Below are 16,789 nucleotides of genomic sequence, written 5' to 3'. Positions count from 1 at the left end.
AATTATTAAAATAAAACTTTTAAAAGTTCAAAACAAAGAAAATAAATTATTTTTATCGTTATAAATAATTTATTATAATATATATATATATAACACGTATACACGTATCAAGTACACTGTACCTATTACAAATTCCACGAAAATACATAACACCAGGTTATTTAAAAAGTAAATGCCTCGTTTAAATAATTTAATTATTATTATTTTTTTTTATTTTATTTTAATCTAAAGAGAAGGAAAGAAACAAATATTGTTTATTTTTGAAATAAACACGATTCTGTTTACGTGCTGCAAAAAAAATATTGTACACTTGTGTGTCTGCAGCAGTGCTGAGGTGGTAAATCTGCAATCAACGTTATGATATTATCATAGTGAGGTTTGCGGTAAGCCCTGATGATGACATTGTCGTTGTCTTCTCTGAATATTATTATAAAAATTGAATTCGGTTTTTTCGTATAAATAAATGTATAAAAAACTAATATTGCATTTGCTCGGGTTATACATTTATTTATCTGGGTTTGTTTTTATTTGAAGTCTGTACTCTGTAAATTTAAAATAAAGGTAGATACTGTGTTGTTTTAGTCCTACGTATATTTCTAAGACAGATGCTGTGTTTTAGTCAGGTGGTATATTACGGAGTAGATACCTCTCAACTCTGTAATTTCCCGTTATTTTAAACTATTACAAAAATTATTTATTGTACTGACATTAATAAATCTATTGTAATTACGCTTTTTAATAAAAAAACAAAATAAAAATAAAAATTAGGCACAATATAATTTACTTACAGAAAATTTGTGCATATAATTATCTGTAAGTAATATTATACAAAGTGATTATTTTGTCAAACAATACTCATAATTTTAAAATCAATTGACATTTTTGAAAATATTATTTTTATTTAATTTCCAGTTGAAATGAAGTAATTTTTAAATTTTTACTTTTTTGAATGATAACGTACATTTATAATTCTATTTTCTAAAAAAGAAAATTTTTCGAAGTATTTCGTTGCATAAAAACTAAATTCGGACGAATAGTCATGAATAATAACTAAGAAATCCTAAGTTTAGGTGAGTCAATAGATACTATTGGGATACCCCGCAAAATGTCTATTACTCCTCTTACTAAACTTTAAATACTCATAAGCTACTGTGACTAGTCCGAATTTCGATTTATTTATAATATATCAAAATACTCTGAAAAATATTGTGCTTCAGAATAAGTAATATGTATACTATTCAAAAAAGCACACAATTTAAAAAATATACAACAATATAAAATAATAATAATATATGTAGTTTTTTTTTTTTATAAAAATGATGTTTTATTTTCAACTGAAAATTAGGTAAAAAAATATTTTCATAAACATTAATAGATTTTGAAATAATGAGTGTACCGAACACCCAATATAATGAATTATAAGGAAAAATATGATGATTATATTTATCATTTTACTATTACAGTAGGTAAGTACATACTACAGTAATCATTATTTTTTTAAAAAAAAATAAGCAACCTATCGTAAAATTATATGGATGAGAAGTACTCGAATTTCAAGTCATATTCAATATTATATTTTAATCAAGTTCTTATGGTCCGTAATTTCATTCAAAGTATCAATAATATAGTTCTTTAGTCTTTTCAATTCGTATAAGTAATTCGGTCAAACCTTTGATTTTGATAATTTTGTAATAGGTATATTTGAATAGTTTAATATTATTAATGACTCATTCTAATGGTGTACATTAATTTATAAATTCGCCTCATAAAGAAAATTAATTTAAAAAAAATCCAGTTTTACTTTTCGTGATGTCCTGCTCTTCCGTTCTTTATTTTAGAAGGATTACACAGCAGTGTTTAAACCTTTTCAGTATTAAATTTTTTTGCTGATTGGGATAATAAGGGTCAATGTAACATAGTGAAATATTATAACTCAACAAAATAGGTACCTGCCTATATTATATTTCTTAAACATTGTGTAGTATAAAAAATTGTACACAAACAAGGCTATCCGAACCCAAACCCGTAACACCCAAAAAATCTCTAAAAAATACAACACCTGGAACTGACCAATATAACCTGAATGATTTTTTTTAAGAGGGGGTAGGTTATTCTAATAATATTCTTAAAATATCCTTTTTGTGGTGTATATTAACGGGGTATAACACGGTTGAACAATTTATAGCATTTTAACTTGAAAAAAACATCACGATTGTGCGTCAAAAATAGCTATATAATATATTATATTTAGTTAATAATTTAATAAAATAATAAGGTAAGTATGAGGTAGTACTGCTCTGTTGTACATTAAGTTTCGAGTGAGCCACTATTATAGTTCTGTTAAATTTAAATTCAATGCTAATATATCATTAATCATTATATACAAAAATCATTTCTGAGCGAAAAGTCTACCAAGCCTACATCACTAGGTAAAAAAGTTTTTTGTTTAATATATTATATTATGTACCTATTTAAATCGTTTTATTATTTTACTTTTAGTACAACCGTAGGTAGATATAATTTTTTCTTGGGATGTACTATTTAATGTAATTATTATAATAAAATGCATTTAATATTTATACCATAATATTATAAAACTATATTATAGTGCTCGAAATTAAATTTTATCTTTCTCTTATTAAATACCATAAACAGCAAAAATAGATATTCATTTTGTACCTGCTATTTTCGTAAACGAAAAGAATAAAATAGAAAAAATTTGTAAAAAATATTATTTTTTTCTTTAAATTTTTATGTGCAGCCCTCGTAGTAGACGTAGTAAACCCACATACGATGATACATTATTATCAATAGGAGCTTTTTAAATTAAACACTAACAAAGAACCTTTTTGCCACATTTTAACCAAATACCTATTTTTGATTTTAAATCGTATTCTTTTAATATAAATTATTAATGCTTTACATTTTTCTAAAACAAATTTTTGTACAATTTACATAATAAACTGTTTTTGGTATATAAATGTATTATTGTGTTATTTTTGCGAGGTTGGTAAAACAGAACAACCCCAATATTAATTTAACCCTCTTTTAATTTTTATTAAGCTCTAACCTAATTACTAAGCACTAAACATCCACATTAACCTGAATAATAGGGGTAATTAACATTTGACACCCAAACATTTGTTTAAATTTTTTATTCTAGTATTAAATATCCGAAAACATCCAGCACGTGAAATGTGAAACCTAAATAAGATATTCAGGTCCAACACATGTGCACAGCATAATAAGATAATATATAAATCATTGAATTTAAAATTTGACATTTTAGTAACCAATAGTTCTATAATTCAATAAACAATAAAATAAAATTAGAAAAATAAAGAAAACCGTAATGTTTCAGTTTTTTTTTTTTATTATTATCATATAAATTCAAATATACAAAACGGAAAATAATAAACAAAAATGTATGATGCAGATTACTTATATATTATACAGTATAAATGAATAGTTGTTTTTGTGAAAAATAATTAAAATATTACAAGAACATTTTCTTTTATTGTACAAAGTTGTTCTCTTACTAAAAATAATTGTTTAAGGTTAAATCCTAATGTTTAATCGGACTCACTTTCGGCAGAATCATAATCACCAACGTCAATATTCATTTTGTATTCCTGATCACAGCCCATATATGCATCACTCATGAAATACAAAGTATAAGAATAATTTCCTAAAATAAAATAACAAAATTTAATTACACCTAAAAAAAAATTTTAATTACATTAATAACTCACCTGGATTGGGTGCTACAAAATCTAATTTCACTTTAGCTTTTTGTTGTAATGTTAATCTTTTAATTGATAGCAAAGAATTATTTTTAGGATCTCCTATTACTAACCACCAACCTTCTTCTCTTTTCTGTAATAATTGAATACATAATGACAATTATTAAATGAGTTATTACCTTTATTTTTATAGTATTTAAACACTTACTTGTGGGAAGAAAGGAGCAATAACAGGTCCAACGACTTCGTCTTCTCTTTCTAAATTTACAGTGACGTTTACACTGGAACCAGCAGATATGCGGTTTTTGTTTGCCACCTCATAACTTAATTCAATATTAGGATAACGATTACAGAATCTCGCAACATCAGCCATTTCACTATCACCAAGCTGCAATAACTTAATACGGTCTTCATCTTCCAATTCCATTATATCAAATACTGTTTCTATACCCTAATATAATAATACAAATTAATTTTTTGTTTCAGGTTATAATTATAAGACCAAATAATTCTACCTTATCTGTACATCTCTTAATAATATCAGATGTAAAATGAGGTAATTGTTTAAGGTATGAATCTTTAGCCCACATTGCTTGAGTAATCATTTGAGCTAGTTCCATTGCAGCAACAGCTGGAGATAACCAACCATTTGAACTCAATACATCAACACATGCTTGAATTAAACGTATTGCCTGTTAAAAAGGTAAATATGCATATTATATAAACTATTTATAAATTTATAAATAGTAAAAATAAACAACAATAATATATTAATTACTCTAGCCAGTATGACTTCTGTGTCTCCTTGTAATTCTGCACCTAGTTGTAAACGTGATAAATGAGCTTGAAGTAACAAATTAACCTTGACATGAGGATCATTGTACCGAATAGATGTTTGACCAGAAGCTGGCTGTAACTTATTTGGCAAACGCTGGGCAAGACTTCTAAGTAAGGTATCTTCGCGATGTCTTACAGGTATTTTTTCATACTCAGCAGCTGAACTAATAATCTCTAACAGCCCTCGAATTTTTGTTTTATTGTTTAGTGATAATGAAAATAATTCTAAAAATATAATTAGAAAAAAAATTGTTTAGAAAATAAACAACAAATATTCAATTTTTTCTACATTACCAATAGTTGTATAGTTAATGTAATAATAAGCAGCAATCATGCCCAAATTTAATGGAATACAGTCAATCTCATCTTCAATACTAATACACTAAAAACAATATTAAATTTAAATACATATAAATATTATACTGGGTTCTTATACCATTCTTTTATCAAACAACACTACTAATTCAAAATTTATTTAAAATTTTTTTTTTTCGTACCTATATTTTCAATCTTGAATCTATACATATTTTGCTCAATAACTAAATTGGATGATTTTGTTTTTACCTGATTGACATGAGATGGGAGAGTATCCAATAACAGAAACAAAATATAATTTTTTTACTTTATTTACAGTCAAAATAAAACAACATTTAAGAAAAAAATTATTTAAATTTTTTTAATTATATTTTTATTTTAGTTATCTACTTTTTTATATGAAAAATAATTTTTTTAATTCCATATTCCGAAACTATATATTTGTAGTACTTGGATACATAAAAATTGAAATTCATACGAGTAGCTTATTAGTTATAACTATTTAAAGTTTAGGTAAACGAAGTAGTTGAGCAATATTTTGCGGGGTACCCCATCCACTCCACTTAGCTAAGCTAGATATTTATAACTGCTCATCTGAAATTTGATTTTATAAATCAAAATAGACTAAAAAATATTCTGCTTCAAAATACCAAAATAAAAAAGTACAGCACTATTTAAAAAAGCAAAAACTTAAAAAATATTACTTAAATTAATTAAAAAAAAAAAAAAAATATTTTAAACTTTAACTTCAACTGAAAATTAAGTAAAAATTTTAATAGCTTGAAATTATGAGTATTGTTTGATAAAATAATCACTTTGTATAATATAACTCGCAGACAATTATATAAATGTTAAACAACAATTAATATGTATTAAAGAAAAATTAAAAACAATTGTAGAATATAAATATACATACCTTTGATTGGTTTAAGTCATTTAATGTGGTCTCAACAAGTTCTGATAGGTAATCTGATAAATGTCTATGAGAAACACCTTGTAAATTATAATAATTAGCATTTTGTGTAAGTCGCCTATAAAGGAATGTCCAGGTCATGTAATCGACTGCATCCTGTTTATTCTCAATAGTTTTTGTTACAATTTCAGCATTGAAATGATCATGTAATCTATGGTCCAAATGACTCTAAACCATTTAAAAATAAATGATGATTAATTTACATTGTATGCATCAAAGTGTTTAACAATTAACTTACTTCTACTGGTAATGGTTCATTTAAGAACTTCTTAAAGAAATCTTTTTTTGATGATTGACACATCAATACACATTTGGAATCATCATCATCTAATGGTCGATTAGCTCTTCCCACCATTTGAATAACATCAGTAATAGGATAATCTTCGTAACTAGAAAATTAAAAATAGCAAGACAAATAGTATCAAATACAAAATTTTTAATTTTTTTACTTACGTATGCGTTTTTCCATCATAGAACTGTGTATCCATAATAATAACTAAATGAGATGTAATACTCAAAGCCCAACAAAGACTTCTTGTAACAACTACCACTTGAATTGCTCCAGTAAAAAATAGCTGTTGGACCCATCTTTGATCTTGAGCACTAACACCTTCATGTAAATAAGCTACTCCTTGGAGCAAAGTCTCTTTCAATGTCTAAATCATATTAATTCAATAAATTCCAAAACTTTTAAGTAAATTTGCAAATATTTTCAAAATAGTACCTTATCAGATATTTTTTCAACAAATGGCTTGATATCATCTTCTTCGGCATGTATAAAACGGTTGGATTGGTTATCAGCAGCAGTGTATGTTAACAGATCAATAGCTGTAAGTCGAGCCTGTTTTCTTGATGGTACAAATATTATTACAGGTTTTTCTAAACTGTATTTTAGTATTGCATTATAAGTTGGTTTTCCCATGGCTACTAATCTGGTAGCATTGTGAGTGACATTGTATCCCTATACAATTAAATTATCTTATTAGTATACACATATATACAAATATTATGGTATTAAGCAAATGCTTCACCAGCATGTGTTGTCCTGCCTTACAAACAGACAACATAGTAAAAACCGTTTCACGCAAGCAAAGATCGCTCGAGCTGTAGTCTAAGCTGTGATCCTTGCCCACATGAAACAGTTTTTAATATGTTGTACCATTGATTATAAAATATACTTAGTATATTTTATAATCAATGGTTGTACATTTATAAGACAATGACAACATACGTGGGTAAAGTGCCTTACTAATAAATTATATTAGTATTAAATTATGAATAACATAAATTTAATAAATTATATTTTGTAGTCAAAAAATTGTATGGAAAGCATTACTTGAACATGAAGTTCTAATGGTACAGGTCTGACACTGGGGTGGAAATTGAATGTGGTAGTAGCTGGAGCTCCTAACCACAGAGCTAAATCTCTAGCATCGGCTAATGGAGCTGAAAGAGCAACAACTCGCATTTGTTTTTCAGTCTGTGAAGCAATGTATCGCATTCTAGAGCAAACAATTTCTAATACTGGCCCATCTTCACCTCCAATTAACTATAAATATATAATCAATTACTAGTTAGTATTCATAGTACTTAAATACATTAATAATATTAATTAGTATGTAAATTACTTGAAGTTCATCAACAATAAAAAGATTAATGTTTTGCACATTTTTCCTTTGCTTCCATCTACGAGACAACACATCCCACTTCTCAGCAGTTGTCACAATTATTTGTCCTTTAGCTAACAACTATAAAAAGTAAATAGTTATTTTAACGTAAATTATTGAAAGAAACAATTCTCTTACAACAAATATAATATTATACACTATTTTAATGGTTTATACATAAATATATCTTTATATACAGGTATAAAATGTCATCTGAAAACAAAAAATACATGTATGGTGATTCTTTTGTTTCATAGAAGTTATTCACGGTTTCAGTTTTTATGAAAATAATATGGACAAACTTTTTACAAATGTAAGGTAATGTTTAAATAGATTCTGAACATTCAGTATCAAATTTTATTTTATATGAACCATTACACATTTATATATAAGAATATTATAAAAATTAAATAATCTTTGATTTAACTTTCATTGTTTTTTTTCTTTTTTAGGTGAACCTCATCAAAAAAAAATATTAAACGATCCCAAAAGATTCAATTTTGTCAAAGTTTATATATTATAAAAAAAAGAATTTAATTTTTAATAAAAATAACACTAAATATTTTTTAGGGTTACTACTAATTATTTACAACACAGAATATAAACAATAATATTTAAGGAAATCTACTAACCTTTAAATCTGTACCGATTTCTCCTGTTAACAGCACTACTTTTCTAGCAAGACCAATTCCAAAAATAACATGCCAGCTAGAATAAATTAGCTCAGCTTGTGATTCTTTAGCAACTAAATAAACACAACGGTGATCTGGATTTTGACTTAGAAGACGATAAAGTGCAAACTCAGCAATAGCAGTTTTTCCAGATCCGGTTGGAGCGCCAATAAACACATTTTCATCACTATTATATACAGCATTGAATACTTGTGTTTGAATAGGGTTGAATTGATGAAATCTCTCTGCGTAAAGTTCCTCAAATACTTTATTACGAAGAGCAGATACCTAAGATAATAATAAATCAATAGAATGTTTATTATATTATAAATCAAAAGAGCATAAAATTTACAGGAAGAGGCTGCAAGTCTAAAAGTTCAGTAGGTGGAACATTTTTTTCTGGAAGTAGCAAATGTCTAAATGAAACAGGTAATTGAGTTTCAGAACCAATCCAACGATCAGAAACAATTCTGTAAGCAAACATATACCATACCAATTAGCAATATATCTATATTGAATTCGCTGATAAAATATTTTAATAAATCCAAAACAAACTGTTTACCGAAGAAAATATTGAGGTGGTAAAGGTTCAAAAACTGGTACAAAAAATTTAAGCATATGTTCATCAGTAGCATATTTAGATTTTAGTAAAAAGAATTCATGATGAAGAACCACTTCAGAATCCACGTCTTCGACCAGTACCCAAAATGCTTCAGAATTCCCATGTAATTTTTCATCCCATTGAAAGTCTGGAGTAATTGTCAATTCCACTCTTAATGTAGATCTAAAAACATTCCGGTAAAATCAAATAATTAGTTGTGCTTTTGAAAGCTAAGTAAATAGGTTCATTTTACCTAGTTACTGGTTGAATATGTGTGGATAATTCTAATTTAGGAAATTGATGTACATATCTATGAATTGTTTTTCCAAGTTTTGGAACACGGATTAATTCACCAATTTCACTAGGACCAAGATCATATAATCTTTCCCAAGGGAAATTCTTTTTTTCGATTTTTCTTACAATTTCTTCAGGCATTTTTCTAAATTGTCTTAATGGTGACATGCTTTGCCACATACGTCGATCAATCATCTTACAAAGACTTAGAGCTTTATCAGCTAGCTGTGCCCAACCACGATGCAGAACAATTTCAAAAATAGCACGCATCAAACGAGCAGCAGATTGAGTCACAAATACCATATCAGACATCAATGCGAAACCTTCAAGTTTCAACTGAGATATATATGCTTGAAGCAATATATTTATCTGTTTTTTAATTAATATAATATTTATTAAAATTTTTAATGTGCAAAAAATTAAGTATAGCTTAATATTCTTACCTTGGCACTAGGTTCTTCTATACCTTCTTTAATAGGAATTGGTACACGCTCCATTAATTTTTGTAATTCCAATTTTTCTTCATCTCTTACTCCAATATGACGAAATTCTCCAGATAACGAAAATACTCTAAATAATTCAATTTCACTCAATGTTGGTTTCAACAACTGATTATATGTGGCCATTGTGTCATAAGTACAATAGTAATGACTAGCAATACGTCCAAGTTCAGTAACCTGTAATATTTAATATTTTTATAAGTGATATTCCATACTTAATATTTTGATACATGATATTCCTTAGTTAATATTACAAATAAAATGAATGTGATAGGTACCTGGAAATAACCAGACTTTCTGTCATACTTAATGAGGTTACTTCTTTCCAACTGTATTGCAGCTGTGTGAATAATATCTGCTCTATGTGCTTCCAATAATGGATCTACTTCCAATTTTTCTTGAGTAATAGTGTATAAAGCAGGAGAACGTAACATACGAATATACAAATAACTATAACCCAACCATGTTACAGCTTCTTTAACACTTTGTATAGTACCTAACAAATAAAAACAATGAATCTCAAAATCTCACAATTTCATTCCAAAATAACTTTATAAATACTTACCAAGTACAATTTCTGCATTTAACATGTCTGGCAATTTTGAAACCATTTGAGATTCAATTGGAAGCTGTTGATTCAATAAAGACAAATAATATTGAAGTTCACTGTGATTTGTAATAAGTATGCCTTCGCCTTTTGTATCATATTGAGGACGTCCCGCACGACCCAACATCTACAAAAAAAAAAAATTTAAACTTAGAAATATTTCAAACAAAGAATTAAAATATATTACCTGTAAAACATCTAATGCGCCAAGTTCTACCCACCGACCTTTTTCTGGACTATAAACTTGAGTACCTTTAATGATAACTGTATGCGCAGGTAAATTTACTCCCCAAGCCAAGGTTGCTGTAGATATTAGTACTTGGATGTGACGATCAGCAAATAAATCTTCAACTAAAGTTCTGTCTACACGGGTCATACCAGCATGATGGATAGCAAAGCCATAGGGTAGTAAATCTCTAAGCTCTTGATTCTAGACCAAAACAAAAATATTTAATATTAATTATTTGGAAAAATTAATTGTGAACATGATAATATTTACTTTGACTTGTTCAGCTTCAGTGCGCAAGACTTCCATAGATGCAGATCCTTCACGTAAGAATTGTCCAAGAGTATCTTTTTCCAAACACATATCCCTAATAGCCCTTGCAGTTTTACCTATACATAATTATAATAAATTAAAATTTGGTCACTTTATGAAATAAAGAAAATTAATAATTACCTGTTTCTTTTCTAGAATGAACAAATACCAAAATTTGATTACGTCCAGCATGTTCCATAATTTTTTCATAAACAATTTCGTTCATAACTTGAAAACGTTTAACAGCTTTTTTTTCTGTTATACCTATATATTGTTGCTCTAATGGAACTGGTCTGAATGAGTTATCAAAATAAAATAGACCCTGAAAGTAAAAATTATAAAAAAACATTTACATTTTGAACAAATAGTTTCAATTATTTTAATAAATCTATTTACTTACAGTGTCAGGACTAACTCTAAGTAGTGTTGCAACATCTTGATAATTGGGTAATGTAGCACTAAGTCCAACTAAACGAACATCCTCTTGTATAGTTTCTATATTACGAATCGTTCTGGCCACTAGAGCTTCAAGGACAGGTCCGCGTTCATCGTGTAATAAATGTATTTCATCCTAAAACAAAAACATTAGCTATAAAATACATTGTTATAAAATTATGGACATATGCTTACAATTATTATTAATCTGACTAGTGAAACAAAGGTTTTTTCACCGCCTTTCCTAGTTATAATATCCCATTTTTCTGGAGTACAAACAATAATTTGAGTAGCTTGTATCTGCTCACGCGTGAGTTGATGATCACCAGTTAATTCAGATACTGTTAGATTATAACTACTTAATCTCTGAAAATTAATATAGATATTAGATGATTTTAAAATGTAGATGTATAAATATATATTTATTAAATATGATTGTGAAAACTAAATTTATAGTGCTTTATACCTTTCCAAAGCTTCCAACCATTTCTTGTACCAATGATCTCATGGGAGCAATATAAATTATTTTAAACTCATCAGCATTTATAGTACCATCACTATTGATATGTTTTCCGATCTCTCTCAACATACATAACAAGGCAACATTAGTTTTACCAGCACCCTAAAAATAAATAGTATAATGTAAAATATAAAATTAAATGTACTGATTAATATTTTAAGTGTATAATTACTGTAGGAGCACAAAGCAACAAATTTTCATCAGATTCTAGTGCACTTTTTTGAAGTCTTGATTGTATTCTATTAAGTGTTTTGAAATCTTCAAAAGCAGGTTGTACATACTTTGGTAACTTTTCAATGGGTACTAAAGATTCATCTTGATTATAAGGTTTTGGTTTTAATGCAGGTACATGAACTTCTTCATAACCTTAAAATATACAAAACATAATTATGAATAACTGTATAATGAATAAATTATTGATCATTTACCTTTGCGTTGTTTTCTGAATGATCCATCTGGGAGCTGACATCTCTTATTAGACATAAAATGAGATCCTTGAGCAAATATTAAATCATCCAAATCCAAAATTTTTCTGGTACCAGCGACCTGTTGTTTAGGATCACCAGTATTCATATCATCGTCATCTTCATCAGCAGCACGTCTCTTCTTATTAGCAGCACTTGCACTACTTTCTTTAATGTCATCTATCTCTTTAGTATCCATTTGACGTAAAATTTTTGCTAAAAATGGATCAGATTCCATTTTTTTACGCAATGCTGCACGTTCAGACTCACTCTGTGATGATGCCAGTAGTGTACAATACAAAACTAAAATATTTATGTACAAAAATTTAATTAAATTATACATATTAACTAACTTATTAAAATTTTCATACTCATGAGTCGATTTTTTTTCAATATTTTAATGAAATCAAAACAATCATAACCAAGTAAGAGGACTAGCTGGTTTTCACAGTCACGATCGTCACCAGCATTTTTCAATACAGCTAATACTTCTGCTGCTTTAGCTTGAGATGCCATAGCATCACTATAATACTTGGACAAGCTTCGTTGAAGCCAATAAGCATCGATATCCAATGCATGCAAATTTTTTTCTTTTTTAGCTTGTTCAACTGGTTTTTTTCCAGAGCGCTTGTCCAACTAAAAATGTAAACTAATGAAGTCTAAAAATAATATATAATTAGTAACAACAGAATAACTTACATTTTCTGCATGAATAGTAGCATCTAATTTTGATTCTTCACCTTCATCTTCATGATCATCACCTTCACGGATTTCACCATATACATCTTCATCATCTTCTTCTTCACTTTCTTCAAATTGAACATTAATACCATATGTTTCATCAATATTATCTTCTAAACACGAATAATTTACATTACAAAAAACAACTCTTCAAATATGTATAAAGTAAATATGAACTGAAGTTTACCCGTATTAGCAATGCCTTTTTCATCAGTTCCAAAATCAGTAATTTTTTTCCCTAAATTTACTAAAAGTGCAAATCGTTCATCAGCTAAGGACCCTAGTAAACTTTCAGTATCACTTTTTTTTTCTTATCTTTAAGACGATCATTTTTAAGTACGGCTAAAACTTCATCAGCTGCACCACATAAAATATCTCTAGGCTAAAATTGTAAAATATAATTATCTTTAAAAATTGAACTAACTTACAAAATTGAAAGACATTTTAATAGTTAAAAACTAACCTGATCACCCAGTGCTTCTTGTATGAAGCTTAATAACACTTCATATGTTTGTCTAGTCTCTTGTGTTTTAGGTCTGTACATAATTCCAACCATGTCATCAACGCCATCTGATAAGAGTGTAGTTCCTTTCATTCGAGCAAAGTCATATTGTGCTTCATCACGCTTTTGTCGCCTGAGTAATACAAAACAAAAATAAATTTTTAAAACATTAGTATATGATAAAATTTGATAAAAAAAATTGAACTAACTTAGCTTTTCTTTCTTCTGCTTTTACAGGTTTGGTTCTTTGAAAACGATCACCCATCTTTGTACCTTCCAATTTTCCAACCAACGAACATACTTCACCTGTGGCCTCATCGCGATTACGTCGATCAATCAGTCGTACATCAGCTTGTAATACAAGATTAGAGTTCTAGAATTAATAATAAAAATTGAATTTTAACTGAAATAATAATATATATTTTAAAGCTAATGTTGCCAATTCTTTTTCTCACCGCTTTGTACTCGTATTGAAGCTGCCGGGCAGCTGCGTCAGCCATGATAAATTATTTTCTTTTATCCTCTAGATTTTTTAATTTATATTTAATTGTCAAGCAAAAAATTCATAACTAATAAATATTGTGAAAAATAAAAACGTTTCTTAACGTTCAAAGCACGTATATCAAAATATAAACTATAAAATAAATAAAAGAATTAAAAAGATACGAAATGAACGCGGCCGCCGGATCAGAAACGAAATCCGCGTGATTGTTTATGCCGCTTATCAAACGTTCAGTAATACCAACTGCACGTTTTTAATCATTGAACCTTTTCTCTTCTTTACCACACTGTACATAAAAAGCGGTGAATTTAATTTTAACAATGTCACATAATATTATAATGAAATATTGTTTTATTTTATTTAATTTATTATACCTTAAGGCTTAAACGATTCAAACCTTTTACAAAATTGTTTATTTAAGATTGGAAAAATAATATAAATAATTTAACTTTTATCTCTTTTCTTTCTAATAACTAGTATTTTGTTTATGACTCTCGTGTTTCAATATTATCGACATAAACCAATAGAATTAATAATTATTTCGATTTGGGAAAAAGGGTCAGTGTTAACTATTAAGTAAATATGAATTATAAATACATATTAAAGTATAAAATATTACTTGTAACTTGAATACCTAAATTGTATACTTATGTAATTATAATATAAAATAACTTGTCCTGACTGATTGATACATCATAACCAAGCCGGAACCACAGAAGCTATGAGTTTGAAATATTTTGGTCAGCAGTTTTGGTTTATGACGTAGACACCCACTAAAAAAAGATTTTTCTAAGTTCTTGCATTAGAGTCTTAAAGGATCGAAATGAAATTTAAAGTTTGGTATATCTATCAACGCACAGTCAAAACCACCAGGTAAAAATTTAAAAAATACCTCTGAGTGTGATAATAAGCCTGTTAGTGTATAATATATACATATACCTAATATATTAAAATAGTATAGTACAATGTCTCGACCATTACTCAATGGTTTCGACTCTCGACTTTCAAGTTTAAACCTCGGTTTCACCGGTTACGGTGGTCCGATCTCATATTGCGGCATTATTTTTTTTTTATTCGTCGGAACTTAAAACGGTTATCGTGAATATTATGGTATAATGGCATTATTTGTTTTATTCGTGGAGAAAATGGGTTCAAGTTTTGGTACAATTGCATGATAGATGTATTTAAAATAAATATAAAATAATATACCCTGACTCACTGGTTCATCATTGCCTAACCAAACCCGTTGAAGCGAAGAGTATGAAATTTTGTTAGTATAGCTTCTTTTTATGATATATATGGAGCCACTAAGAAAGTATTTTCCCAATTGCTTGCTTTAAGGTTGTAAAATAAAAAATAAATAATAACGTTTTTGTTGGATTGTTTTTTTTAAACTTGGCATACATCCCTCCATAATAATCATTATAATAGGTAATAATTGTATACAATTTAAAAAAAATCAATCAAAAATAAAGATAATCAATTTAAAAAGGGTATATTGGCAAATATTTTTATGAACTATCCCTTTAACTATAAAATTTGAAATTCAATTGTTTTGAACTGATTATTTGTGTAGAAAAAAAAATTATATTAAATTTACTTGTTTATTATTACTATACAATTTTACTAATAGTAAACAGTAAAAAATAGTAGTAAATAGTAATATGATGGAATTAATATTTTTCAAAATTTATACTTTACTAACCCATCCACTCAAAACCCATTAAAGACATTTGCTTTCATATTTTTAACTACTTATTGTAGAAAATATTAAATTATTATGAATTAGAACTACCTACCCAAGAGTTCTATATAAAAACTCTCTTCACCAAGCCAATAGTACAGGGGATGGATGAACTAAGTCTACTTTGATCATATACTACTTATTTATTATTAGTTGTACCATTTAATTGTTGACCTACCATATATTTTTTTTTAATTTTAAATTATACCTACTTACATAATGCCATCAACCATAGGCTCGTCTCAAGAAGGTGATGGCAATGGTATACTATTGTTATTGTTATTATTATTAGCCTCTAGAAGAAAAATATAATGGTTTTTATACATATTTAATCATAACATAATAAATAATTGTAAATTACCTAGATCTTCAACCGAGTTTTTGTCAGTGCATTTTAACTCAGGAGTCAGGAGGTATAGGTATTTGTAATTCCAATAATGATGGAATTTTGCTCTTTTAGTCTTATAATTTGTATATACAAAATTAATTTCTGAAGAGATTGGTGGTTTTGGTAACCTAACCAGCTATATCCAAAAAATATATCACAAAATATGTTTAGTGAACCCTAATTTTAAAATTATATTGCGAATTCACGTCTAAAAAATGCTAATATAACAATTATAATAATTTTAATTTTGACCAACATAGAAGTATAATACCATTGTTCTACATTTCCAATTAAATCTAATTTTCCTTAATCAACCTCAATATTGAAAATTTAAGCATTAAATTATTACTTCAAGTCTCCAAAAGGCAATGGCCAATGGGTGTGTGAATGTGATGAGTGATAATAAACAAAAATATAAAAATATAAAAACACACATTGAACAATATTATAGTAAATACATACCCACGATGTGTGACATCGTGTACATACCTATTATAATCATTTCTCCGCCCTACAATATTTCTGTATTAGTGTTATCAAAAAAATAAATTCATCTGGGAAGTTGCTTTATATAAATTGTGATTTGTGATAAATTAAGTAGGTACCTACTAAATAATTAATTACAAAGTATGTTGCATAATTAAAAATAACTTGATAACCGAGACTGGCCAAGATCTTAAACAATAATATATATGTTTTCCTAATAATACCATAATGTGTATTATTAATAATTATTATATGATTTGT

General features: G+C 27.6%; 1 protein-coding gene across 1 annotated transcript; it reads right to left on the bottom strand.

The window, feature by feature from the left end:
- Positions 1 to 3,353: 3,353 nt before the first annotated feature.
- LOC114124140 (putative U5 small nuclear ribonucleoprotein 200 kDa helicase) lies at positions 3,354 to 14,094 on the bottom strand. The gene is given in 34 exon segments (XM_027987325.2): positions 3,354 to 3,688; positions 3,753 to 3,876; positions 3,952 to 4,194; positions 4,259 to 4,435; positions 4,522 to 4,805; positions 4,875 to 4,962; positions 5,812 to 6,036; positions 6,107 to 6,257; positions 6,322 to 6,524; positions 6,593 to 6,829; positions 7,205 to 7,417; positions 7,497 to 7,616; positions 8,168 to 8,494; positions 8,559 to 8,676; positions 8,769 to 8,990; positions 9,061 to 9,470; positions 9,545 to 9,778; positions 9,880 to 10,097; positions 10,167 to 10,335; positions 10,396 to 10,638; positions 10,708 to 10,823; positions 10,888 to 11,068; positions 11,147 to 11,317; positions 11,377 to 11,547; positions 11,648 to 11,803; positions 11,874 to 12,067; positions 12,130 to 12,468; positions 12,537 to 12,801; positions 12,865 to 13,019; positions 13,094 to 13,219; positions 13,222 to 13,288; positions 13,370 to 13,541; positions 13,618 to 13,781; positions 13,864 to 14,094. Coding segments are annotated over 34 exon segments (6,444 nt in total). The 5' UTR covers positions 13,909 to 14,094; the 3' UTR covers positions 3,354 to 3,572.
- Between the last annotated feature and the right edge of the window lie 2,695 nt (positions 14,095 to 16,789).

The sequence above is a fragment of the Aphis gossypii genome, chromosome 1, assembly GCF_020184175.1.
Source record: "Aphis gossypii isolate Hap1 chromosome 1, ASM2018417v2, whole genome shotgun sequence".
NCBI lineage: Eukaryota > Metazoa > Arthropoda > Insecta > Hemiptera > Aphididae > Aphis > Aphis gossypii.
Note: the sequence above shows the minus strand (reverse complement) of the source record. Positions and strands in the feature narration are given on the sequence as shown.